The sequence below is a fragment of the Sorex araneus genome, chromosome 4, assembly GCF_027595985.1.
Source record: "Sorex araneus isolate mSorAra2 chromosome 4, mSorAra2.pri, whole genome shotgun sequence".
In the NCBI taxonomy this organism is placed as follows: Eukaryota; Metazoa; Chordata; class Mammalia; order Eulipotyphla; family Soricidae; genus Sorex; species Sorex araneus.
The window spans coordinates 205694366-205719044 of record NC_073305.1 but is presented as its reverse complement, the minus strand read 5'-3'; the positions used below and the strand labels follow the sequence as shown (position 1 = coordinate 205719044).

General features: G+C 57.9%; 3 protein-coding genes across 5 annotated transcripts; 2 read left to right on the top strand and 1 right to left on the bottom strand.

Moving 5' to 3' along the window:
* The first annotated feature begins 4659 nt into the window (after positions 1-4659).
* Positions 4660-12980, top strand: DOC2A (double C2 domain alpha). Of its 2 annotated transcripts, none has more exons than XM_055135936.1 (11): positions 4660-4802; positions 6070-6347; positions 6546-6625; positions 6783-6857; positions 10025-10134; positions 11198-11324; positions 11398-11457; positions 11531-11694; positions 11794-11875; positions 11949-12045; positions 12141-12980. In XM_055135936.1, exons 2-11 carry the CDS (start codon positions 6083-6085, stop codon positions 12284-12286), a joined length of 1206 nt encoding a protein of 401 aa, XP_054991911.1. In that variant the 5' UTR covers positions 4660-4802; positions 6070-6082; the 3' UTR covers positions 12287-12980. The 2 variants fall into 2 exon arrangements, with proteins under 2 accessions (XP_054991911.1, XP_054991910.1); XM_055135935.1 differs by lacking the exon at positions 4660-4802 and adding an exon at positions 5476-5734.
* INO80E (INO80 complex subunit E) lies at positions 12696-21485 on the bottom strand. Of its 2 annotated transcripts, XM_004615854.2 has the most exons (7): positions 21352-21485; positions 21131-21201; positions 20882-20934; positions 17212-17290; positions 17020-17131; positions 16536-16652; positions 12696-13217 (listed from the first exon to the last, which is right to left on the bottom strand). In XM_004615854.2, the coding sequence occupies exons 1-7, from the start codon at positions 21430-21432 to the stop codon at positions 12996-12998; spliced, it is 735 nt and encodes a 244-aa protein (XP_004615911.1). In that variant the 5' UTR covers positions 21433-21485; the 3' UTR covers positions 12696-12995. The 2 variants fall into 2 exon arrangements, with proteins under 2 accessions (XP_004615911.1, XP_012789821.1); XM_012934367.2 differs by lacking the exon at positions 16536-16652.
* A 522-nt stretch (positions 21486-22007) lies between these two features.
* On the top strand, positions 22008-24672 carry HIRIP3 (HIRA interacting protein 3). The gene is made up of 7 exons (XM_004615943.2): positions 22008-22142; positions 22216-22336; positions 22434-22548; positions 22727-23826; positions 23925-24093; positions 24173-24271; positions 24355-24672. Exons 1-7 carry the CDS (start codon positions 22081-22083, stop codon positions 24513-24515), a joined length of 1827 nt encoding a protein of 608 aa, XP_004616000.2. The 5' UTR covers positions 22008-22080; the 3' UTR covers positions 24516-24672.
* The last annotated feature ends 7 nt before the right edge of the window (positions 24673-24679 follow it).

Sequence of the window (24679 nt, the reverse complement as noted above, 5' to 3'; positions counted from 1 at the left end):
AGCAAAAAAAGGAAAAAGTTAAAAGGGGCTGGAGGAATAGCACAGCGGGTAGGGCATTTGCCTTGCATGTGGCTGACCCAGGTTCGAATCCCAGCATCCCATATGGTCCCCTGAGCCAGGGATGATTCCTGAGTGCAGAGCCAGGAGTAACCCCTGTGCATCGCCGGGTGTGATCCAAAAAGCAAAAAAAAAAAAAAAAAAAGTTAAGGTCCAGAACAATAATACAATAGGCAGGATACTTGCCTTGCACATGACTAACCCTGGTTCGATCCCTAGCACCCCATATGGTCTCCTGAGCATTACCAGGAGTGATCCCTGAGTGCAGAGCTAGGAGTAAGCCCTGAATGCCATTGGGTATGGCACCCCCAAACAAACAAATAAAAACCTCACTCAGGGTTTTGCATATTTGAGGAATAGGTTCTGCCTCTATCAGTCACTGTCCTCCCCCCAACTTCCTGTTCCATGTCCATGGCCATTCTCTGGCAGCCCCCTCTCAGTTGCAGGGTCAGCTCCATTCTCATTGGCGAGAGAGGCTGTCTGTCACAGAAGTGTTTCTGCCAACCCAGCCTCAAGGACACTTCAGTCTCCTTGGTTTTAGTCCATAGATGCCTTTGATAGCCCCAGACCCCTGACTCCCAGCCTCATGTTACCTGCTCTCAGGATGACCCTCCCCAACTCTAACAGCACCTGGAAGCCATTCCTTTAGCAATAACAGAAATAACAGCCCAGAGACAACTCAGATTAGAACCCTAGAACCTCATATGGTCCCCCACGCCCACCAGGAGTGATCCCTGAATGCAGAGCCAGCAGTAACCCTTAGGTGCCACAGGTGTGGCCCAGAAATCCAAACCAAACTGACCAGCCCAGAGAAGGGAAAGGGGGCTGAAGCAATAGCACAGCGGGTAGGGCATTTGCCTTGCACACGGCCAACCCGGGTTCGATTCCCAGCACCCCATATGGTCCCCTGAGCACCACCAGGGGTAATTCCTGAGTGCAGAGCCAGGAGTAACCCCTGTGCATCTCCAGGTGTGACCCAAAAAGCAGAGAAGGGAAAGGGGGCAGAGCTGGACTTACAGGCCTCCTCCTGGCTCTGGTGCCTCTTTTCTCACACTGAGCCCTTGAGAAAGAGGAAATGACAGTCCCAAGGAGTGAAGGGTACCCGGTTGCCCGGCTTCTGGCTCAGGGTCGCTCTGCAGTTGTTCCTTGGAGTCAGCTGGGGGAATGGAGTCTGGAGCCTTTAATATTTTTTTTCCTTTTTGGGGTCACACCCAGCAATGCATAGGGGTTACTCCTGGCGGTGCTCGGGGGGACCCTATGGGATGCTGGGAATTGGACCCGGGTTGGTTGCGTGCAAGGCAAACGCCCTCCCTGCTGCGCTATCGCTCCAGCCCCTGGAGCCTTTAACCTTCGCAGCTGATGCTGCAGTTTCCTCAATCGCCTCCAGTGAATCCAACTGGGCTCTCATGGAAAAGGCCCTCAGAATCCAGGCAGTGACTCACCCCTCTCTCCACGCAGCCAGTGAGCTCTGCGCTCCTGCGGGGTGCTGGGCTGAGAGAGAAGGCTGCGTTTCTGCCCGCAGAGATCCCAGAGGACAGAACTCAGGCTGCGCATCCAGAGACAAAGGCCTCCTGGCACTGTCTCCACTGCACTCTCACATGTTCATCACACCAGACTCCGTCAGACCGAGCCCAGGCCGCCTTCACCGCACCCATCTCACTGGATCCAAAGGCTCATCCCGGCTCCTAGCGCACACCCTCCTGCCTGCAGGCACTCACCCTACTCTGACCTGAGAGTGTCAGTTGAGGAACACCCAGATAGAGAAGCTGTGGCCCTTTGTTTTCTTTCGTTTTGGTTTTGGACCACTGGCCGTGCTCAGCAGTTACTCCTGGCTCTGTACTCAGCAGTTACTCCTGGCAGTGCTCAGAGGGCCATATGGGATGCCAGAGATAGAACCTGGATTGGCCACAGGCGAGGCAAGCGCCCTCCGCGCTGTCCTATCGCTCTGGCCCCAGACCTTCTCTTCTCTTTCTGGACTCTCCCTAGGTGATCTCATCCCGTTGCACGGCTTTAAATACCATCGATATGCCGGTGACTCACGGATGTATATTTCCAGCCCAGCCCTCTCTGTGCTCCCCTACCAACTTCCTGTTTCATGTCTTAGTATGCCCAAACACATCTCATCCCAGGAGATCGCAAATGACATGCTTGGTGGTCCTGCCCCAAAATCTGCTCCTCCTCCCTGCCTCAGCTCACGCTTCACCTTTCCTGAGATGCCCCACACAAACACCGGAGCCCTCTCAGACCTCCCTGAGCCCTCGCCTGACAAACCTGTTGGCTCCATTCCCAGCACAAATCTTAGATCCAGTCACTTCCCACCCTCTTCGTGGCTGAGACATGAGTTCAGTCATGTCTCACCACCTCTTTGGGATCACCGTGATCTGGCTGATTTCCCTCAGCACTCCTCCTCAAGCAGGAACGCTCCAGACCTCTAGGATCTACTGCTTAAAACCTCAGTGGGAGGCTGGAGCAGTCGTGCAGCGGGTAGGGCATTTGCTTTGTATGAGGTTCAATCCCCAGCATCCCATATGGTCTCCTGCGCACAGCCAGGAATAACTCCTGACTGCAGTCTGGAGTGACCCCTGACCATTGCCAGGTGTGGCCCCCCAAACAAACAAAACACGTCCCACCCCACCCCATCCCACCCCGGCCCACAGCGGTTTCCAGGATGCAGGCTGGCACTGCACTTCCTCTCCTGCACAGTCTGGTTCACCCACTGTGGGCTCTCTCCACTTTGTCCCTAGTCCTGACCCATCTTCTTCTTTTTTTTTTTTTGTTGGTTTTTGGATCACACCCGGCGATGCACAGGGGTTATTCCTGGCTCTGCACTCAGGAATCACTCCTGAGTGCAGAGGACCATATGGGATGCTGGGAATCGAACCGGGGTCGGCTGCGCGCAAGGCAAATGCCCTACCCGCTGTGCTATCGCTCAAGCCCCTGGCCCATCTTCTTTTTTTTTTTTTTTTTTTTTTTTGCTTTTTGGGTCACACCCAGCAATGCACAGGGGTTACTCCTGGTTCTACACTCAGGAATTACCCCTGGCGGTGCTCAGGGGACCATATGGGATGCTGGGATTCGAACCTGGGTCAGCCTGGGTTGGCCGCGTGCAAGGCAAGCGCCCTACCCGCTGTGCTATTGCTCCAGCCCCTCTGGCCCATCTTCTTGACCTCTCACCTGACCCCACTATCTTCTCACTGTCCAGGTCTTGAGCTTAGATACTTCCCCCAAGGAACCTGACCCCGGGGTTTCCCATCCCCATGAATCCATCAACCTCATGGACATGGACTCTGTGAGACCGGCCCCCCTCCAAGACTGAATGGCCGGAAGTTGGGTGCCCATTTTTATTAGATGTTCAGCAGCTAGTTCTCGCCTGGTACTATTATTCCCTGTAACCGGCCCCAGCTCACCCTCCTCTAACAAAGTTCTCTGGAGGGGCTAGGAGCCATGCTTAGCACCCCAAGAGGAGGCAGTGGAGGGGCAGAACACTGGTGTCCCTCCTGAGCCACCCTCCTCTGGACAAGGCCATTCTCTCTCTGACCCCCAGCTCTGCTTTTGGAAAGTGTTTTCCTTGGACCCACCCTTCTTATTCTGGAGCCCCCCAAAGGCAACTGCCCATTGCCAGTGCTTAAGACTGTTAGTGTGGGGCAGGAGAGATAATGCAGCAGGTTGGGCGCTTGCCCTTCACTCAGCTGACTTGGACTAATTGCAGCAGTAGACCTTGACCATCACCAGGTGTGGTGCAAAACTAAAAAGAGAAAACAATTGGTCATACTGTGGGTAGGGTGTTCGCCTTGTACATGGCCAACCTGGGTTTCATTCCTGGCACCCCGGAGCCCTCCAGAAGTGAGCCCTCAGCAAAACAAAACCAAAGACATTGTGTTTGACTAAGCAGGTAATGCGGGCACGAAATGATGAAGGTTGAAAACTACCTCTTTGCTCTTCCTGCCCTCCCCTGCCTCATTACCCCCTCACAGGTCACCACAGTTGTCACCCTCTTGTACAGCCTTCCAGAACTGAGGGACAAACAGCAAATGCCCAGTGCTCCCCTGTTCTCCTCCCCTTCCTCCCAGGACCCTGACCTCAGTCACCAGGACTCCGGTGCTCACCTCACTCACACTTGAGCCTCACCCAGCCTCTCCCTCTGTCGAGGCTACATACGGTTTCTTGGTACAAAATTGTGCCATTGTGTCATAGCTGTAGCTGGCTGACCCTGTCCTTAGACTATAGACTATGGGTGCCAGGTTGTTTCTAATTATTTCCCATTCCAACATAGTGATAAACACTGAACGTCTATTACTTTTTTTTTTTTTTTTTGCTTTTTGGGTCATACCTGGCGATGCACAGGGGTTACTCCTGGCTCATGCACTCAGGAACCACCCCTGGCGGTGCCCAGGGGACCATATGGGATGCTGGGAATCGAACCCGGGTTGGCCGCGTGCAAGGCAAACGCCCTACCCACTCTGCTATTGCTCCAGTCCCTTACTTTCTCTTGATTTCAAACCACAGTGTTTGTTTTTTGGGGGCTATATTTTGTGGGTCTCAGAGCTTACTCAGGGATCACTGCTGGAAGTGCTTTGGGGGACCATATGGGATGCGGGGGATTGAACCTATGCAGGCAAGCGCTCTACCCACTGTACCATTGCTCCCGCCCATGAACCCACAGTATGACTTGGTGATGCCAACTTGTTCCAGGTCCTTTGCTGGCAGCTTCTGCTCACTGCGGACTCTCTGGAGGCGGGAAACAGGTATGGGCATGGCGAATGGGCTGTCAGAGCTGCATCGGACTGCACAGCAGGTCCCGAAAGGAAGTTGCTGTGTGAGGCCCAGAGGCCTGAGGGGTCCGGAGTGTGCCAGAAACTGCAAGGACGGTCCGCCAGCCTGTGACAGGAGTGGAAGGCCAGGGAGAGGGGTGCAGGGTTCCCACGGAGGGCTCTGCGGGGTGTGTGTGTGTGAGCGCGCGCGCGTGTCCACGCATGTGTGTAGGGCAAGTTTAGGGCTGAGAGCAGAGGCTGGAGTCTCTGACAGGTGGTGCGGTCCCATGAGAATGAAGCCTGTGCGCTCCGCCTGGGCCTGACCTGACACCCTCGGGTTTCAAGGACAGAAGGGGAGCTGTCATGCTGAGGAAGGGGACACTGGCTTTAGGGCTGGGGGCGGGGGCACAACAAGCAGAGGCGCCAGAACAGCCGGCGGGAGGCGGGATGGGGAGGCCATAGCCTGGTAGTTCCCTGAGGGTCCCCAGGGGTCCGGGGGAGACCCAGGCCAGCGGCTGGGGGGGATGGGACCGCGTCCCCGCCGGGCCCCCGGTCACTGCGGTGCTTTAGGCCCCGCCCCGCAGTCCCGCCCCCACGGAGCAGGCGGGGGGCGCGTTCCCCCCTCCGCGCTCTGCGGGGGTGGGGCGTGAGGGGGGGGAGCCGCGTCGCCATGGCAACCGGCGGTGGTCTGGCCCCGGGGACCCCGAGCCCCGGCGGCGCAGGCGGGGGCGGGGGCCCGGGTCTCCCGGGCGGCGCTCGGGGCGGGGGTGCGCGAAGTTGCGGGGTCCGGGCGCGGGTGTGAGCTCCGCGGCGCCCCCTCCCCGCCCGCCGCGCGCGCCCCGCCGCCGCCGCCGCCGCCGCACTTTCTCTCGCCGCCACCGCCCGCGCCCCCCGCGCCGCTGCGCACCTGTTGGCGCCCGAGACAGGTGCGGGGGCTGCGCCGCGGGGCGGGGGCCGGGGGGCGGGCGCGGGCTCGGGGCCGGGCGGGCTCCCGGGCGCGCGTGTGACGGCGGGGTCCCCGCGGCGGGCGGCGGGGCCTGGGGGGCCGCGGGAGCGACGGGGGCGAGACGCGCGCGGGCGCGGAGGGGCCGGAGCCGCCGACGGAGGAGGGGCCTGGGGGTGGGCGAGGCCGGGCCGGGCACCCGCGAAGGGGACTCGCCGCCGCCGTCGTCGTCGTCCCGGACCAGGGCGGTGGCCGGCCGGCCCCGGGCCAGCAGCCGCAGGGGTGAGAGCGGGGCGCTCACGCGCGCCCCCTCCCCAGCCAGGGCTGCTGCATGAGGGGCCGCAGGGGGGACCGCATGGCCGTCAACATCCAGGAGCACATGGCCATCAACGTGTGCCCCGGGCCCATCCGCCCCATCCGCCAGATCTCCGACTACTTCCCCCGCCGGGCGCCCGGGCCCGAGGGGGGCGGCAGGGGCTGCGGGGAGGGCCCGGCGGGGCTGGCGCCGCTCGCCCTGGCGCCCCCCGCAGCCCTGCTGGGCGCCACCACGCCCGAGGACGGAGCCGAGGTGGACAGCTACGATTCAGATGACGCCAGTGAGTCGGGGGGCTGCGGGGCGCGGGGGGGCTGCGGGGTGCGGGGGGGTGCGGGGCGCGGGGGGGGCAGAGGCCACGGCTTCGGTCGGGCGCGACCGTCACTGTTAACGCGGAGCCGCTCGGCCACCCGCGCGGCCCGGCCGGGGCTGCTCCCGGGGACACACCTGTGTGAACGCGCCGCCGCCCTCCCGCCCCCAGCCGCACTGGGCATGCTGGAGTTCGATCTTCTGTACGACCAGGCCTCCTGCACGCTGCACTGTAGCATCCTCAGAGCCAAGGTGGGGACCCCCAGGCCCTGGGCTTCCTCCCCCCTCCCCTCCCCCATCCCCCATCCCCCGCAATGCACCTTTCTTCTGGGTTCTCCACACTCCAAGCTGAGCCAGCCTTGCAAAGAGTGGGTGCTCACACGCTCCCCTCACCACCCCTGCTCCCTAGGGCCTCAAGCCCATGGACTTCAACGGCCTGGCAGACCCCTATGTCAAGCTGCACCTGCTGCCGGGAGCCTGCAAGGTACGGGCTGTCTCCTCTTTCCCCCTCAGTCTCCGGTTGTCTGCCCCTCTGTCTCCTCTCAGCTCTTCAGTCCTCTCCTTCATCTCTTCCTCAGTTTCCCTTGGTCCCCTCCTCAGTCTTCCCCTCAGTCTCCTTCAATCTCCTCTTCAGTCTCCCCCTCAGTCTCCTCCTCAGTCTCCTTCTCAGCCTCTCCCTGTCTCCCACTTAGTCTCCTCAGTCCCTTCCTTAATTTCATTTCTTCCTCAGTTCCCTCCTCAGTCTCTCCCTCAGACTCCTGCTCAGTTCTTTCCTTGGTCTCCCCCCAGTCTCCTCCAGTCTCTGCCTCAGTCTCCTCCTGAGTCCCCCTCCTGAGTCTCCCCCTCGATCTCCTCCTAAGTCTCCCCCTCTGTAACCCTGTCAAGCTCCTCAGTCTCTCCCTCATTCTCCTCCTTCCTTTTCCTGTTTCCCACAAAGTCCCCTCCTCAATCTTCCCTTCAATCGAGGCCCTCTTCAGACTCTTCAGTGTCCCCTCAGTCTCCCAGACTCCTCCTCAGTCTCCCTGCTCAGTGTCATCCTGTCTCCCCTTGTCTTTTCGTTTTCCCCACAATCCCCTCCTCAGTTCCTCCTCAGTCTTCCCTTCAGTTCCATCCTCAGCCTCCTCAGACCCTCCTCAATCTCCCCCTCACTCTCTCCCATTCAGTCCTCTCAGTCCATCAGTTCTCCTCACTTTCTCCCTCAGTCCCCTTCTCAGTCTTCCCCTCAGTCTCCTTCAATCTCTTCTTCAGTCCCCCTCCCCCGTCTCCTCCTCAGTCTCCTTCTCAACCTCTCCCTGTCTCTCACTTAGTCTCCTCAGTCTCTTCCTCAGTCCCTTCCTTAATCTCCCCATTTCTTCCTCAGTCCCCTCCTCAGTCTCTCCCTCAGACTCCCACTCAGTCCCCTCCTTAGTCTCCCCCCAGTCTCTTCCTCAGTCTCCTCCTCAGTCCCCCTCCTGAGTCTCCCCCTCAGCAGCCCCCTCAAACTCCTCAGTCTCTCCCTCATTCTCCGTCCTTTTCCTGTTTCCCATTAAGTCCCCTCCTCAATCTTCTCCTCAATCCCCTCAGACTCTTCAGTGTCCGCTCAGTCTCCCAGTCTCCCCTTGTCTTTTCCTGTTTTCCCCACAATCCCCTCCTCAGGTTCCTCCTCAGTCTTCCCTTCAGTTCCATCCTCAGCCTCCTCAGACCCTCCTCAATCTCCCCCTCACTCTCTCCCATTCAGTCCTCTCAGTCCATCAGTTCTCCTCCTCAATTTCTCCCTCAGTCTCCTTCAATCTCTTCTTCAGTCTCCCTGTCGGGGTCCCCCTCAGTCTCCTTCTCAGTCTCTCCCTGTCTCCCACTTAGTCTCTTCAGTTTCTTCCTCAGTCCCCTCCTTAGTCTCCCCATTTCTTCCTGATTCTCCTCCTCAATCTCCCAACTTCTTCCTCAGTCCCCTCCTCAGTCTCTCCCTCAGACTCCCGCTCAGTCCCTTCCTTAGTCTCCCCCCTTCTTTTTCCTCAGTCTCCTCCTGAGTCTCCCCCTCAATCTCCTAAGTCTCCACCTCAGTAACCCCCTCAAACTCCTGTCTCTCCCTCATTCTCCTCCTGTCTTTTCCTGTTTCCCATTAGGTCCCCTCCTCTATCTTCCCCTCAATCCCCTCAGATGCTTCAGTGTCCCCTCAGTCTCCCAGTCTCCTCCTCAGTCTCCCTGCTCAGTGTCCTCCTCAGTCTCCCCTTGTCTTTTCCTGTTTTCCCCACAATCCCCTCCTCAGATTCCTCCTCAGTCTTCCCTTCAGTTCCATCCTCAGCCTCCTCCTCAACCTCCTCCTCAGTCTCTCCCATTCAGTCCCCTCAGTCATTCAGTTCCCCTCCTCAGTATCTCCCTCAGTCCCTCCTCAGTCTTCTCTACAGTCGCTCTTGTGCCCTCCTCAGTTTCCTCCAGTCCCCTCCTCAGTCCTCACTTTTTCTGTTTCCCCATTATTCCCCATTCAGTCTTTTCCTGTTTGCCCCAGTCATCTCCTCAGTCTCCCCTTCAAGCCCCTCCTCAAACTCCTGTCTTCCCCTCAGTCTCCTCAGTCCCCCTGATTCCTCCTGTCTCCTCCTGTTATTTCTCTTTCTCCCATCTTCTCCTCAGTCTCCTCTTCATCTTCGGTCTCCCCTCAGCCTCCCTTCAGTCCTCTCCTCAATCTTGCCCTCAAACTCCTACCCCTCAGTCTATCTCTCCCCTCCTCAGTCTTTTCCTCAGTCTCTCAGTCTCCCTGTCTCCCCACTCAGTCTCCTCTTTCCCTGTCACCCCCAGGTCCCCTCTTCACTCTTTTCCTGTTTCCCCCACCCCATCTCATCCTCAATTTCCACTTCAGTTGTTTCCTCAGTTTCCCTTTTAGTTCTTTCCTCAGTCTCTCCCCAGCCCCCATCTCAGTTGTTTCCTCAGTCTCCCCCAGTCCCTCCTGTTTTTTTCTTTAGTTTTTCCCAGTCCCCTCCTCAGTCTCCTACTGTCTCTTTACTCCCCTCTTCAATCTCGAGACTCCTCCCACTCAGTCTCTTCCACAGTCGCCTCCTCAGTTTCTACTTCTTTTCCTCAGTTTTCCCCAATCCCTTTCTCAATCTCGCCCCCAGTCTCCTCAGTTTCCTGTATCCACTGCAGTCTCCTGTTCTTCCTCTCAGCTGCCCTGCCCCATCAGTTCCTTCCTCGGTCGCTTCCTCAGTTTTCTCTTCAGTTCTTTCTTCAGTTCTCTCCCAGTCTCCCCCTCAGTCTCCTCAGCTCCCTCCTCAATCTCCCCATCTCCTCCTCAGTTTCCTCACTTTCTCCTGCAGTCCCCTCCCACTTAGTAACCTCCTCACTCTCCCACTCAGGTGCCTCCATCTCCCAGACTCCTCCCCTCAGTTTCTTCCAGTCTCCTCAGTCTTTCCCAGTTTCTTCATCAGTCTCTTTCTCAATCCCCTCCCCCACCTTCCTCCTGTTTTTGTTTCCCATCAGCTACCCAGTCAGTCCCCTCCTCAGTTGTTTCCTCAGTCCCCTCCTCAGTTCCTGCCCTGACCCCTGCTCAGTCTCCTCTTCCTCCCTCTCATTTTTCCACTCAGTTGCCTCTACAATCTCCCCTTCAGTCTGCTCTAGTCCCCTCTTCTTGATCTGGTCTGGCCCGTGGGTGTGTCCTGGAGCACCTCTCCACCCCCACAGGCCAACAAGCTGAAAACGAAGACTCTGAGGAATACGCTGAATCCCGTGTGGAATGAGGACCTGACCTACAGCGGGATCACGGATGATGACATTACCCACAAGGTGCTCAGGTGAGGGCGCCCTTAGCCTCTGTGACAGCTGGTATGGTTGCTTATCTTGCTCCACAGAGGCTGTCAGATGCTCAAGATCTCAGTGGCTCCCAGTCCATCCCCTACGGCAGCAGGTCTCTTTCCCAGGCACCCATTTCCCCAGACCCCCCAATAGCGACTGTCCTTCAGTGCCTGCCCGACTGGCTCCTTCTGGGAAAGCATTTCCTGTGGCTTCAGCAGCTGAAACCTCATCCACCTTCTGAGGCTTCACCTCCTAAAAGCTTTCTTTGGTTCCCAAAAATTCTTCAGAGAACCCCAACTTAGGTCATAGCTAGATAGTAGAGCTCTCTGCACTGTTTCCCAAGCCCCCCTAATAGCTCTAAGGAGTTAAATTAGGGTCAGGGAACCTGGGCTCACAAGCCCTGTCCCCTTGCTCTCGGCACTAAGGAGCTCCTGCACCAGGGCATGGGCAGGGTCGTGCTTCTCAAGGCTTCCCTGGGGCGGGGGCGAGGGGGGGGCTGGAGGCGGGAGGAAAGCAGAAAGGCTGGCCCCACATTTTGCTAAGAGAATGAGGTCCCCCCTCCAGTGACTTTATTGAAAGAGGAGACAGCCACATACTGCATTTTCACATCCATTTTGTTGATCCTCTTAGAAATGAGTTTCCAGCAGCTCTGGAAGTAGAAGGCTCTAGTGCCTTTGATAGGAACTAAGCGTAGTTAGGTTAACCAGGTGACTTGCTCACGGACACCCAAGTACCTGCCAGTGCTGAGATCTGGCAGCCACATGTGACACAGCTGCTCAAGTGACTGCTGCAGGGGATGAAGTGGAAACAATCACTTCTCACAGGACTCATGTCTCCCCAGACTTGGCCTTGGTCTATCACAGAAAAGGAAGTATGGGGTTGAGGCACATGGGCCCAGGTTCAATTCCTGGATAGCTCCATCCTCGGGCACCAACAATCTGATACTGCTGGAAGGGGCCCCTGAGCATTGCTGGGGAGCCCCTCTAATACAGGGGACAGACGTGTCAGAGGTGTGAGCCTCACACCCCACATCAGGTGGCCCTGACCCCAGTTTCTCACCAGGATCTCCGTCTGTGACGAGGACAAATTGAGCCACAATGAATTCATTGGGGAGATCCGTGTACCCCTCCGCCGCCTCAAGCCTTCCCAGAAGAAGCATTTTAACATCTGCCTGGAGCGCCAGGTCCCGGTCAGTACAGATGTCCGTGGGAGGGGGCCCCCACTGAGGCCAGATGTTCAGGACCTTTTCTTTGTACTCTTAGCTGCCTTCACCCTCCTCTATGTCGGCGGCCCTGCGAGGCATCTCGTGTTACCTGAAGGAGGTGAGGGCGTGCCCGGGGAGCATGGTTGGGCGGGACGTGGAGAGGCCGCAGCTCACCCATGTCTGCTCTGCAGCTGGAACAGGTGGAGCAGGGGCCGGGGCTGCTGGAGGAGCGGGGCCGCATCCTGCTGAGCCTCAGCTACAGCACGCAGCGCCGGGGGCTGCTGGTGGGCATCCTACGCTGTGCCCACTTGGCGGCCATGGACGTCAACGGCTACTCAGACCCCTACGTCAAGACGTGAGCCCTTGCCCTGTCCAATGCCTGCCTCAGCTCCCCCACCCCCCCGCCATTTCCGTTTCTGGCCCTGACAGCTGTACCCTGCCTCTGCCCTGGCAGATACCTGCGGCCCGATGTGGATAAGAAATCCAAGCACAAGACCTGTGTGAAGAAGAAGACACTAAATCCGGAGTTTAATGAGGTAATCAGGGACTGGACCCTGTGGGCATGGGTGGGGGCAGCACTGCCTGACAGGTGGGCTTTGTCTGGTCCAGGAGTTCTTCTACGAGATGGAGCGCTCTGCTTTGGCCACCAAGACGCTGGAAGTCACGGTTTGGGACTATGACATCGGCAAATCCAATGACTTCATTGGTGAGGGAAAAGCCTAGGGGTGGGGGGCTGCAGTGCTGGGGGGCAGAGTGGCAGTGAGCAGGGCCTTGACTTTGCTATTTGTGCCTGCTTCCCAGGTGGCGTGTCGCTGGGACCAGGAGCCCGGGGGGAGGCCCGGAAGCACTGGAGCGACTGCCTGCAGCAGCCGGATGTGGCCCTGGAGCGCTGGCACACCCTGACCAATGAGCTGCCACCAGCAGCCGGGTCGCTCTCCTCGGCCTGAGGTGGGCAGAAGCCCCCAGCACATGCCCTTGGCCCGGGGCCTGGCCCCAAGCCCTTCGCACGAGTGTGTTGCACGTTTACATGGGGCGCACGCCCCGCCCTGCACTACCTGTCTTATTTTGTGAGAGTCTCCGTGACCGTGGGTCTGTCTTCTTGTGAGGGACTGTGGAGATCTGTATTCACATATGCAAACTTCCTCCTGCCTGACTCGCTACTTCGCAAATATGCAAACCTCCCATCTTGTGCCCCCTGCCCCCTGGGGGTCCGGTCAGTGCCCCCGCAGGCTCCAGCTGCTGCTCCTTTCTCCTGCCTCTCCAGGCTGCCCCATCCCCTTCCGCACACAGGGAAGAGGATGGATTAGGGGGGGTTTGGAGGAGGAGAATTTCCAGATAAGCAAAGGACAAAATAAACCGGAGCCACTCCTTTAATAGCGAATCTTCATTAAGAACACCTCGCCCTGTACAGCTGCCCTCTACAGGGGCCACCACGAGGTCTCTGTCCCTCTCAAGGGGACAGATGCTCCCGGCCACTCCAAGTACTGTCCCGATGGGGCCGGGATGGGAGCACAGGGCCCCTGTCCCCTGGTGAGGGTCACCTCCCGGGGACATCAGTGCATGTTTACGCCTTTTCTGATTGTGTCAGTGGCCGTAGCATGGCAACTGGGCATCAATAAATGAATAAACGTCTCTGCAGAAGCTGTGCTCTTGGCCTCACTCCGGGATGTCAATCACCAGGTCGTCATCCCCATCCAGGGCATCATCCCCGCTGCCGGCATCGCTGAACATCTGCTGAGGGACGGAGCTCAGGATCGTGGGAGGGGGCATTTTGGGGGGGGGCAGGGGGGCCAGGGATGCCCCCACCCCAGCCCCAGCCCCCCGGCCTGGGAAAGTCAGCGGGCCTCCCACGGGGCAGTCGGGAGGCCCCACGGCCATCTGCAGTGGGGGAAGAAACACAGGGAGGGCTGCTCAGGGAGGTGCTGAGGTTTTCGGGGGGGCTGGTGCTGCCCCTGAATGCAGCTCTGGGGGGGTGGGCAAAGACACACCCAGGGAGAGTGAACACAGCCAGGCCAGCTCATGCTGGAACTGGGGGCTTGCCTGCCCCACCTCAGCCCCTTAAGAGCCTCAAGTGACTGGGGGTGCAGGGCAGTGATGGAGGTGAGATGAAGGGGGGGCCGTCTTACAGGACACCAGCAGAGATGGCCGGGGACAGCGCTGGAGCCAGAGTCCGCCGGGAACCCCTGGCTCCCTCTCCCTACAGGGCTCACTGGGCTGGTTAGGGGGCCTGTCATAGGTCTGCACCACCCCCCAGCTGGGAGGCAGTTAACTCCCAGGAGTCAGAGGGGCCCCTCCTCGGGATCCCTGCAGCCAGTGACCTGGACCAGGCCGTCCTCTCAGCTCACCTGGGCTGCGGTACCAGCCTCCTAACGGGACTCCCTGCCTTCAGCCTCTCCCCGATCCGGCTCCGCCTCCACGCTGCAGCCGGAGTGAGCTCTCTAAAACACAAACCTCTGCGCGTCACTCTCCACGCTGCCCCGACACGCAGGCAGCGTGCCTGAGGACAGGCTGCCCCCTCCTGGAGTGGCCCTGGGGTCGGCTCAACCCTCTAGCCCCACCCTGCTGTGCGCTTTGCCAGGTCACTTTTGTATGTCTGACATTCCACCCCCTTAGGAGGGAGGTGAAGTCACTGGCCAGAGAAGGAAACCTACTCTGGAACAGAGTCCTGCGGAAAGACCCCCGACCCCCTAATTCCGGACTATAGGACACTGCCGGAGCTCCTACCCTCTGCTGCTCCGGGGCGCTGGGTGCTGGAGCAGACCCAACTGCCAAGAGTCTGCCATGGCTGAGACAAGAGGTGCAGCTCCAAGCAGCACCCCTGCACCCAGTACCAGGCCCCCAGGGGCCACTGCGGGCAGATACCCTGAGTGGAAAGGGAAGCTCCTCTGGCTCCCCCCCACCTCACCCCATCTGACTGTCCTCCTCTTCTGGCTGCTATTTCTCCACCTCACCCTTATCCCCAGGCTCTATCCTGGCCTGGACTTGCTCGATGACCTCTGCAGTGTGACCAGGAGGAGAGGAAATTTATCTCCAGCTTACTAGGGACCAAGGCCTGGGCGCCATGTTTTCTTTCTTTTAACTCACTTATTTTCTTTTCTGACTTTAGGCCACACCAGGGCCTCAAAGTAAGTGCTCAGGGTTTACTCCTGGCTGTGCTGAGGGATCACACAGGGGTGTGCTGGGCATCATCTTTCCCCGCTGCACTATCGCTCTGGCCCCCCTTAACTCACTTTATCCCCAGCAACCCCGCTGAAGGGGAGCTAAGGCTAAATGGCAAGCACAGGTCACGTGACGAGAAACAGAGAGCTGGGATTCAAACCTGGGATTCAAACCTGGGATTCAAACCTGGGAGCTGAGGACCAGGCTGTGTATGACCTGTTCAGTCTTCAGTTTTCCCTCCTCTGCTGACATCAGCGCCTCGGTCCCTTCAGCCAGGAACCCCGGAGACTTGTGACACCCCCTCCTCACAGCACTGTCCCGGTTCCTTCCTTCCTCTCCAGTGTTTTCCCTTGCTCCAGCCCCAACATTTCTGCCGTGTTCGTGTCATTGTGGCGGCAGCTAGGAAATGTCCACATCTCACCTACCTAAATCCCAAACCCCAAATGAGGTGATCACTGTTGTCAGGCCTTTCCGACAGACCCCCTTGCAGCCACCATCTCCCTGACATGCCCTGACCCCTGACCTCTGTACTTCAAGACATAATCTGAATAGGAATCTTCAAACTACACTACCTCACACCTCTGCCCACCTGTGCCAGGCTACACTTAGCACCAACCAGTCCAAAAGGCCAAAAGTGAAACCTCTGCTCCGTACCGAGAAAGGGCAGCTGGCAGGGCAGAGACCGAGCTGCAGAATCCACACCAATGACCACCAGCACCCCCAACTGCAGAGCTGTCCAGGATGGCTCCTGCCCGGGGCTCTGCCCTCCCCGGGTCTTGTCTCTCCGGGACCACTGCAGACGCCCTCTTCCTGCCATTCTCACGCAGACTCCGCCTGCAGTCACCTCCCGCACATCTTTCCAAGCACGCAGCCAGACGCTCGGGGGCTCACTGCAGCCCATGGTTTCACACCATCCGCTTCTTCCGACCAACTCCTCTTTCCTCCCAAACCTGCTCTCCCAAGTCAGCTGCGCGGCTGCCGTAGCCTGGAGTCATCCTCGGCTTCTGTTCTTATAGTTCACAGTCTTCCTGGCGCTCCTTCCAAACACACCGGTGCCCCACTGCTTAGCCTCTACTGCTGTCCTACTAGTGTTTACGGCACCGCTCGCCCCTGCAGACGGCCAACTATCTTGTCCCCAAGTAAATCAGACCAGAATTGCCCTCTGTCCTAGCTCTCCAGGTAATCCAGTTCATTCAGCAAAGCCCAAGTCTTTTTTTTTTTTTTCTGGGCCATACCTGGCAATGCTTAGGACTTACTCCTGGATGGGTTTGGGGGACCACTTGGATGCTGGGGATCAAACCCGGGTCTGCTGTGTGCAAGGCAGGCGCTGTCCCCACTGTCAATATCGCTCCAGTCCCAAAGCCAAAGTCTTCACACCACCACAAGGCCCAAACACGGGCTTACCTCTCACTTCCTCTTACTACATGGGATTTCCTTCCTGGTCTCTGAACACACGAAACACTCCTCATGGCCTCTGCATGTTCTGAGAGCCACCCGGCTGGATCTCATTTCCCTCAAAAACATCCCTGAGCACTCGTGTCTAAACATCACCGCCATCTACATGGTGCTTCCTGTCCTCTGCGTGCTGTCACGTGCCAGCCATGGCGCTGACTGCTCCTGTCTAATCTCTGCCCCCTGGGCGGCACGAGGACAGGGCCTGGCTCTCAGCACATACTGCAGACACACGCCCTCAGGAAGCCTGTGCTCTGAGCATTCGTTTGACAGACACAACTAGGAGACTGTGCACGAGTGGTTTTTAATGGTGACGCTTTACCGATGCTAGGACCCACTTCACTGCGTGGCATCAGACCCCGACCTGTGAAAACTAAGACTGCCCCCCAGCTGCACCGCTGCGGCAAAAAGCGTCTTCATCTAAAGCCCACCCAAGCCGGGCCTGCCTCTGCTCCATCTCCACAATACGCCTGGGAGTGAGGTCGTCTCTAATCCAGCCCTCGGCCCGGCCCCCAGCCCCTCACGCCTCCCTCAGCTGGCCTCCTGCCATCCTGGCCCCTCCCTAACACCCCCAAATCAGGGTACCTTGAGTTTCCGGGGCAGGCGGGGCCGTTTCTCCCGCTTGGGCCTCAGGGGGCTGGGCTCGGGCAGCTGCAGGGCCAGGCAGTCAGAAGGGAATGGGGGGTAGGGGGGGGAAGCCAGCTGCGGACGGGGGCGGGGATGGAGATGGGAATGGATGGATCGGGTGGGGGTGAAGGGGAGAAGTGCACACAGGAGGAAGAATGGAAAAACAAGAGATGGTGATGAGTGTGGCTCCTGAGAACGCACGGGGAGGGGACAGCAGCAGGACCGCGTCCTGGGGTCTGCTCTCCTCAGGCACACCTGACCCCCGTGACCAGGGAAATGGCCAGGCCCCACTCATGCCCCGTCAAGGGGCCCTGCTGGCCACACCCCGGCAGATGTCCCCAGCGTTGGCCAGTCTTACCCTGAGGCCTGGACCCGCTGCCCAAGGAATGCCCGCCTTTCCCGACAGTTCAGTCACCATTTACCACCCGCGACCCCAACTCACCGAGCTCAGGTATGGGGAGGGGGCCCCGGAGGCCTGAAGGGGAAACCCTGTCGAAGGAGGCAGGGAGAGGCTGGAGGGGGAGGGGGCGCCCCCCAGCGGAGGGCTTCTCTTCCTGGAGAAAGGACAGGGGAGGGGTCAGCGGCAACTAGGAAGTGCAGGGACCCCACCCCCCAAACCCTGGCTTCTCCTCACCTCTTCGGGGCTGGTGTGTCCGACAACTTGGGTGTCCCCTCTGTCTCGCTGTTATCTGAGGACGCAGTGGCATCTGAGTCTGTGAGGGGAGGGCTGGTAAGCGTGCGGGTGGCGGGGGTGTGTCCCCGTGAGGGGCACCTGGTGCCTCAGTCTCCTTCCTTGGACTCTCGGGTGACACATCTGTCGGGCACTCGCTCTGTGCCAGGCGCTGAGTGGGCACTTTACTCCCCACCATGTCCCCTAACTGCCCCAGGGAAGACATCACTTCTATTTTCTAGATGATACTGGTGAGCTTCAAGGTTGGCACTTGAATTCAGGTCTCCAACTTTTTTTTTTCCTTTTTGGGTCACAGGGGTTACTCCTGGCTCATGCACTCAGGAATTACTCCTGGTGGTGCTCAGGGGACCATATGGGATGCTGGGAATCAATCCCCAGTCTGCCGTGAACAAGGCAAATGCCCTACTCGCTGTGCTATCACTCCAGCCCCAGGTCTCCAACTTCTTTTTTTTTTTTTTTTTTGCTTTTTGGGTCACACCTGGCAATGCACAGGGGTCACTCCTGGCTCTGCACTCAGGAATTACCCCTGGCTGTACTCAGGGGACCATATGGGATGCTGGGAATCGAACCTGGGTCGGCCGCGTGCAAGGCAAGCGCCCTACCCGCTGTGCTATCGCTCCAGCCCCTGGGTCTCCAACTTCTTAACGCACTGATCTGTATCTGTTTTGTATTTACGGTCTGTTCCCCAACCCCCTTCCGGTGAACCTGGGCCTCTTGTAAGGATAGCTCCAACGCTCTGAGTCGTTTCCCTGGCCCTACGATCCTCTGTACTCACCTGTCATTAGCGTTGGCCTGTTCCACTTCCCATCTAGGGGTCTTTCACGGCACCCCTCAAAGCTGGCCCACTGCTCTCCGGCTGCACAAGGTTAGGCCAGCCGCCACCACAGCAAACTCACATGCTAAGTGCTTTCACCTCTCCAACCCCAAAATGACCTCAAATATAAACCTCATCACATCCAGCCTGATGTTCCCCCCTGTCAGTTTTCAAAGCACTTCATAAGTCTGGCCTGAACCTGCCTCTCTGGTCTCCCAATCAAACCGTTCCCTTTATATCAGCAGTCTTCAACCATAGGTCCACAGTGTAAAAAGGCTGGAAAACGCTGCTTCACCTTATAATTACCTATTTTCTTTTTCTTGGCCATACCTGGCAGTGCGTGGGGCTTACCCTGGCTCTGGAGGGCTAGGGGGACCATATGGGTGCTGGGATCAAACCTATGCTGGCCACTTGCAAGGAGAATCCCCTACCTACTGTACTACCACTTTGCCCCCCCCACCTATTAGAAACTCCCCCGTCCAATTAAAAAAGCCCATTACCAGGGCTGGAGCAAATAGCACAGTGGGCAGAGCGTTTGCCTTGCACGTGGTCGACCCAGGTTCGATTCCCAGCATCCCATATGGTCCCCCGAGCACCAACGGGGTGATATCTGAGTATAGAGCCACGAGTAATCCCTGTGCATCACTGGGTGTGACCCCCCTGCCAAAAAAAGCAAAAAACCCCATTACCCATGTAATAACCACTACGTGTGATACATGCTGTCCCCAATTTCTCTGCTCATATTTAAGTAGCAGATTAAATGCCACCTGAGAAATCTCCCAGAACTCCTCAGGTCCAACAAATTATTCAATCTCCCAGAACTCTTTTCATCTGTTGGGGTTCTCCTCACCATCCTAAAACTTGCCGCCTGTGTGTGCCCACTCTGTGAATATAGAGGGTTCTTACACTTCCTACCCTAGTCTGAAGTCTTCTCAAACTTGAAATTAACTGGAAGACCAGTTGGAAGGGGGAGGCAGGCTATGAGAAGAAACATATTTGCTATGACCAGTTTTAGTTGACTCCTGTCTCCCTTTGTTTAAAAAAAAAAATTACAGAATCAAGCAGTCTGCCTGGTGTTTGCTGACACTGGCCGTAGATCAATGTTTATAAGAATGTATGTAACATGTTTTATGAGGGCCCCATTTTTTTTTTTTTTGCTTTTTGGGTCACACCCGGCGATGCACAGGGGTTACTCCTGGCTCATGCACTCAGGAATTACTCCTGGAGGTGCTCGGGGACCATATGGGATGCTGGGAATCGAACCCGGGTCGGCCGCGTGCAAGGCAAATGCCCTACCGCTGTGCCATCGCTCCAGCCCCCGAGGGCCCCATTCTTGAACAGAATCACAAATATCCAGGTTAGGGCTTCTCAAGCTGTGGATCTGAATCCATCAGTGGGTCATGAATTCAGCTGGCTTTCAACTAGCATGAAACTGCAGCAGGAATGCAGGTCAGTGGGAAAGGACATGCCTTTCAAGCTGAGGTCCTAGGTTAATCTAGGAACCACGGGGGGTGGGGGGGAGGCGGAGGGAATGAAAAATATGAAAACAAACTGCTAACACTGATCTTAACATTGTTTAACTACATGCCGCTGTAAAGGGGGACACACACCAGACAAGCAGTGATGTAAAATATGTCATGAGCAGCTACTGAACACTGCCTGGTGTGTTTTAGTCCTCTCCTAACTCCTATCTGGCCTCACCTCTGGTACTTTCTTTGCCTAGGAACCCCCCAGAATATCTTCAGGAGACTGGTTGCTTTTTATCTAGGCTACAGAACAAACATTACTTCCTAGAAGCAGCCTTTCATGAACGTCCTATTGGGACACTTTTTTTTTGTTTGCTTTTTGAGTCACACCCAATGATGCTCAGGAGTTACTCGTGGCTCTGCACTTGGGAATTATTCCTGATGATGTTCAGGGGACCATATGGGATGCTGAGAGCGAACCTGGGTTGGCCCAGTACAAGGCATACGCCCAACCTGCCCAACTATTGATCTGGTCCCTACCACCTGATTTTGGATGGCCTACAAACTAAGGATGCTTTTTACATTTTTTAAAAGGTGGGTAGAATTGTAGTGAAAGTCACAAGGAATTCAAATTTCTCTGTCCATAATGTTCTTTTTGTTTGTTTTTGAGTCGCATCCGGCAGTGCTTAGGCCTTACTCCTGGCTCTATGGTCAAAAATCACTCCTGGTGACCTCAGAGGACCACACAGGATGTTTTGTATCACACCCAGGTTAGCAGTGTGCAAGACAACATAGCCCTATCTGCCGGACTATCTCTCTGGCCACTATTTTGTTTGCTTTTTGGGAGACACACATGGCTCTGCACTCAGGGATCTCTCCTGGCAGGCTCGAGGGCCATATGGGGTTGCCAGGGTTTGAACCTGGGTCAACTGTATGCAAGGAAAGTGAGCTATCAGTTGTACTGTCTCTCTGGCCACCCTACAAAGTCTAAAATATTACTAGCCCCTGTTCTAACAGCATTACGGCATGCTCTGATTTTACTCCTCTCAGGTCCTTATTGCTATCTAGATTTCTAGATTACTTCCCTGCATACTTATTACCTTAAACTAGAAGATGAATTCGAAAAGACCATTTTGGTTTCTACTATATTCCTTATGCAAAGCTCAGAGCCTGGAACACAGTAGCTGCTCAATAAATAGCTGGAGGACAGAGTGGGAGAGGTGGAGACTTAAGAATAACTTGAGGCTCTTTCAGCTGCCACAGCCTACAAAGGAGGGGCCCCCGGAAACCTGCAGATGTGCCCGGAGCACCAAGCGCTCATGACTTTGCTCACCAGAAGAGTCTTCATCCACGTTCTCGTACTGCAGAAGTCGGTCCAAGAGGAAGCTGGTGGGGGGGAAGGGGGACACACAGGGAAAACAGTGGCTTTACTCCCTCCGCACCAATTCTGCCCTGGGCCCTGGGAACAAGCAGCTGGGTAGGCACCAGATCCCTGTAGGGACCCGGGCCAGGGTGGGGGTTGAAACCTGACCCACAAGATACTCATCACTCTGGGGTCCTCCCTCCCCGCGCCCCATCTCACCTCTTGTCGCGGGACACCTTCAGCAATTTCCTCTGTGCCTTCCTCAGTTCCTCCTGGAAGCACTCGTGTTCCTGCATCGGGTAAGTGCGCTGAGCCACCGGCCGTCCGGAAGGGGGCCGGGAGCACGGGGGCACGTCACCCCACTCCCTCTGCACGTGGGTAAACTGAGGTCCGACCGGCACCAGGCCTCATCCCTCCCAGCTCCCCACCTCAGCACTCACGTAGATGAGGAACTTGAGCTTCCGCTTCAGGTTCCGGTATTTCTTCTTGTAGTCCACTTCGCCGTCCGCCGGCCCGTTCATGACCTGCCCGGGGAGCGCGGTCCCGACGCCGCTGCCCCAGCCGGAGCCGGCGGGCCTCTCACGCCTCTATTTCCGGAGACTCAGCGCCGCCGCGGCCGTTGGGACTACAACTCCCGGCGTGCCCCGCACGCGCGGGGCGGGACCGCGCCGGCGGGCCGCTTGGGAAATCCCGGGAAAGGCACGTCGCTTCCAGGGCTGCGGCGAAGATGGCGTCGCGGCGACGCGGTGACGTCACAAAGATGGCGGGCGCTGGAAAGCGGCCTGATTCTGCGCGTGCTTAGCGATTTGAGGCCGCACGGTTCCCCCCCCCCCCGCCCCCCAGGAGCACAGGTCTTCAAGAGAGGTCGCCCTTTCCCATCAGTCCTGGCAAATAACGGCGGCCTGGCGCCCGGGACCCAGGCCGGAGGCAGAGGCGCGAGTTGATTACGTTACGCTAAAGGTTGCTCTCGCAGAACCGGTTTCTAACTTGAACCTTCGCGACGATCTGCTAAGAAAGGGCAGGGGCCGCGGAGCCCACCAGCTCCCGGGACAAAATAAGTTTTGTCCGGCCGAGTGCTCGGTCCCGGGGAGCCGCGCCCCGGCAGACGTGCTGACGGAGGCGGCCGAGGCAAAAAGGGCGGGAGCCCCGCCTATCGCCGGTGGGGCAAAATGGCGCGGGAGGAGATGCTGGCGTTCACCCGTAACCTCTTCCGAGGCCGCCCAGACCTGAGGTGCACTGGGGGGCTGGGGCTGGAACGGGCCGCGGCGGCGCGGGGCCTCGGCCTTGACGTCCTGTCTCCACAGCACGCTCACGCACTCCATCGTGCGCCGGAGGTTCTTGGCTCACGCGGGCCGCGACCACCTGGAGCCGCAGGAGAAGCAGGCGCTGAAGCGGCTGGTGGAGGAGGAGCTGCTCAACATGCAGGTGGGCGAGCCGGGGGCCGGTCGCGAGGGGGCGGGGCCGGCGCCACCCAGGCACGCGTGTCACCCCCCCCCCCCCCCGCGCGCCCGCCTTCCCGCAGGGGGATGAGGCGAATGGCAGGGAGGAGAAGCGAGACCTTGCCAGGAAGGCGAAGAGGCCGCCCACCCCCTGCAGTGACCCGGAGAGGAAGCGGAGCCGGTTCAGTTCCGAGTCAGGTTGGTATCGTGTGCGCGCTCGGTTCATTCTGCGCGGCCTGGTGCACGCGAGGAGCATCAGGGAGAGCTGGGCGCCAGCCTGCATCCCGCCGCCCGCCCCGTCTGAGCCCGCCCGAGGCAAACGAAGGGCAAGGTCAGGAAGAACCTGCTCCAGCCTTCTTTTCTCTCTCCGTTCCAGAGCCCAGCTCCGGGGCTTCCAGTCCGGACTGCGTGGATCCCCCGGCAAAGGACAGGATGGCCACAGAAATCAGGGCCACTGAGGAGCGTCCGAGGAGGGCCTCCAAGAAACCGCTGGAGAGCAGTGATGAGGAGCAGCCGGAAGACTCGACGGCGAAGACTGGGTCAGAGGAAGGCATGAAGGAGAGCAGTGAGGAGGAGGAGGAGGAGGGCTCCGTGAGGACAGGGAAGGTGCTGAAGGCGGAGGGCAGTGAGGGGGAGGAAGGTGAGGAGGGGAAAAGGGAACCCAAAGGCAGGACTAGGAAACAACCCGGCATGAATAATAAGCGGGTCCTGGGCAGGACCTCTGCCAAAAAGACGCAGGCCAAGGAGGTGAGTGAGGACAGTGAGACGGGATCAGAGGAGGACATGAGGGAGAGCAGCGGGGAGGAGGAGGGCTCTGTCAGAACAAGGAAGGGATCAGAGGCGGAAGGCAGTGAGGGGAAGGGAGAGGAGGGGGACAGGGAACCCAAAGGCCGGACTAGGAAACCGCCTGGGATGAGTAAGACGAACTCTGCCAGGAGGAAGCAGGCCAAGGAGGGGAGTGAGGACAGTGGGGAGGAGGAACCTATCCAGAGAACAGGACAGAAAACAAGGAGGAAGATGGGAACGAAAAGCCACCACGAGAGTGAGGACGACGACGATGAGGGAGAGAACCTAGTGGCAGAAGAAGAGAACCAAGAAGAGGAGGACTGGAAATCCCGACCCCAGAGCAAGGGAAGGAAAGGAACAGCTTGTGAACAGAAAAGCCGGGGGGCAGGACTGCCGGGTAGCGAGGACAACAGAGAGGCGCAGCAGGACTCTGGCCATGAGGCTGACAGCAGCGGAGAGAACAGCTCGAAGAAGGCAACATCAACTACGGACACTGGCAAGCCAGCCAAAGTGGGCAGGCTTAATGGGGACGAGAGTGACTCAGAGCGGGAGGAGAGTGACAGTGAGGCAGAGGGGAGCCCCAAAGGGGAAAGGAAGAACCGCTCCTCCAAGAAGAATTCCAAGAAAGGCCGGACACGGAACTCCTCTTCCTCCTCTTCAGATGGCAGTCCAGAAACCAAGTTCAGGAAGGTGAGACTGAAGATGGGGGAGGGGTGCGGCTACCCTTAAGAAAGAGGAAACCCAGACAGAATCCCAGGCTTAGTCTGGCCACTGCTCTCTCCAACCAGGCTGGCTCAGGTCGCCGTGGGGAGGATGACCCGGCCGTGATGAGGCTCAAGCGCTATATCCGGGCATGTGGTGCCTATCGAAACTACAAAAAGCTGCTGGGGTCCTGCCACTCAAGCAAGGAGCGCCTGAGGATCCTCCGGGCAGAGCTGGAAGCCCTGGGCATGAAGGGTGAGGTCAGGTGTGCCCTGGGTGCTGCAGGAGGTGCGCTAAATGGCTCAGCCAGAGGATCATGAGTCTCTTCTTGCAGGTAACCCCTCCCTAGAGAAGTGTCGGGCACTGAAGGAGCAGCGGGAGGAAGCGGCTGAGGTGGCCTCCTTGGATGTCAACAACATTATCAACTGTCCAGGTGAGGGGCACTTTTCTTACACCTCAGGAGTAGATGCGGTTTGGATTCTTTCAGATGACTTCTCCACTTTTTCTTGTACCCAGGTCGGCCACGTAGACGCACTGCATGGAATCCTTCGGCTGCAGCACCCCCAGGACAGCTATACCGCAGGACACTGGACTCAGAGGATGAGCAGCCCCGCCCCCCACCCCCCGACTGGTCCCACATGCGTGGCATCATCAGTAGTGATGGCGAGAGTAACTGAGCTCCCCTCACACCTCCTTCCCACTTGTAAAAAGTGTACATGAGACTTGCAGCCCCCAGGGACACAAATTGGTAGGAATCTATTTCTCGGTTTAAATGTTTACAAGATTTATTTTTTAAGACTCAAATAAAGGAGTATTTGAATTATCTCATTAAAATTGGTTC

Excerpts from the sequence above, each read along its gene's own strand:
- INO80E (XM_004615854.2), bottom strand. The coding sequence starts at position 21,432 with ATGAACGGGCCGGCGGACGGCGAAGTGGACTACAAGAAGAAATACCGG. Across the intron at positions 20,935-21,130 it reads AAGGTGTCCCGCGACAAGAG|CTTCCTCTTGGACCGACTTC; the intron begins GTGAGATGGGGC and ends CCCCCCCACCAG. Across the intron at positions 16,653-17,019 it reads CCTCCCCATACCTGAGCTCG|CTGGCTTCCCCCCCCTACCC; the intron begins GTGAGTTGGGGT and ends CCCCGTCCGCAG.
- DOC2A (XM_055135936.1), top strand. The coding sequence starts at position 6,083 with ATGAGGGGCCGCAGGGGGGACCGCATGGCCGTCAACATCCAGGAGCAC. Across the intron at positions 6,348-6,545 it reads CTACGATTCAGATGACGCCA|CCGCACTGGGCATGCTGGAG; the intron begins GTGAGTCGGGGG and ends TCCCGCCCCCAG. Across the intron at positions 11,876-11,948 it reads TAAATCCGGAGTTTAATGAG|GAGTTCTTCTACGAGATGGA; the intron begins GTAATCAGGGAC and ends TGTCTGGTCCAG.
- HIRIP3 (XM_004615943.2), top strand. The coding sequence starts at position 22,081 with ATGGCGCGGGAGGAGATGCTGGCGTTCACCCGTAACCTCTTCCGAGGC. Across the intron at positions 22,549-22,726 it reads CCGGTTCAGTTCCGAGTCAG|AGCCCAGCTCCGGGGCTTCC; the intron begins GTTGGTATCGTG and ends TCTCCGTTCCAG. Across the intron at positions 23,827-23,924 it reads CAGAAACCAAGTTCAGGAAG|GCTGGCTCAGGTCGCCGTGG; the intron begins GTGAGACTGAAG and ends CTCTCCAACCAG.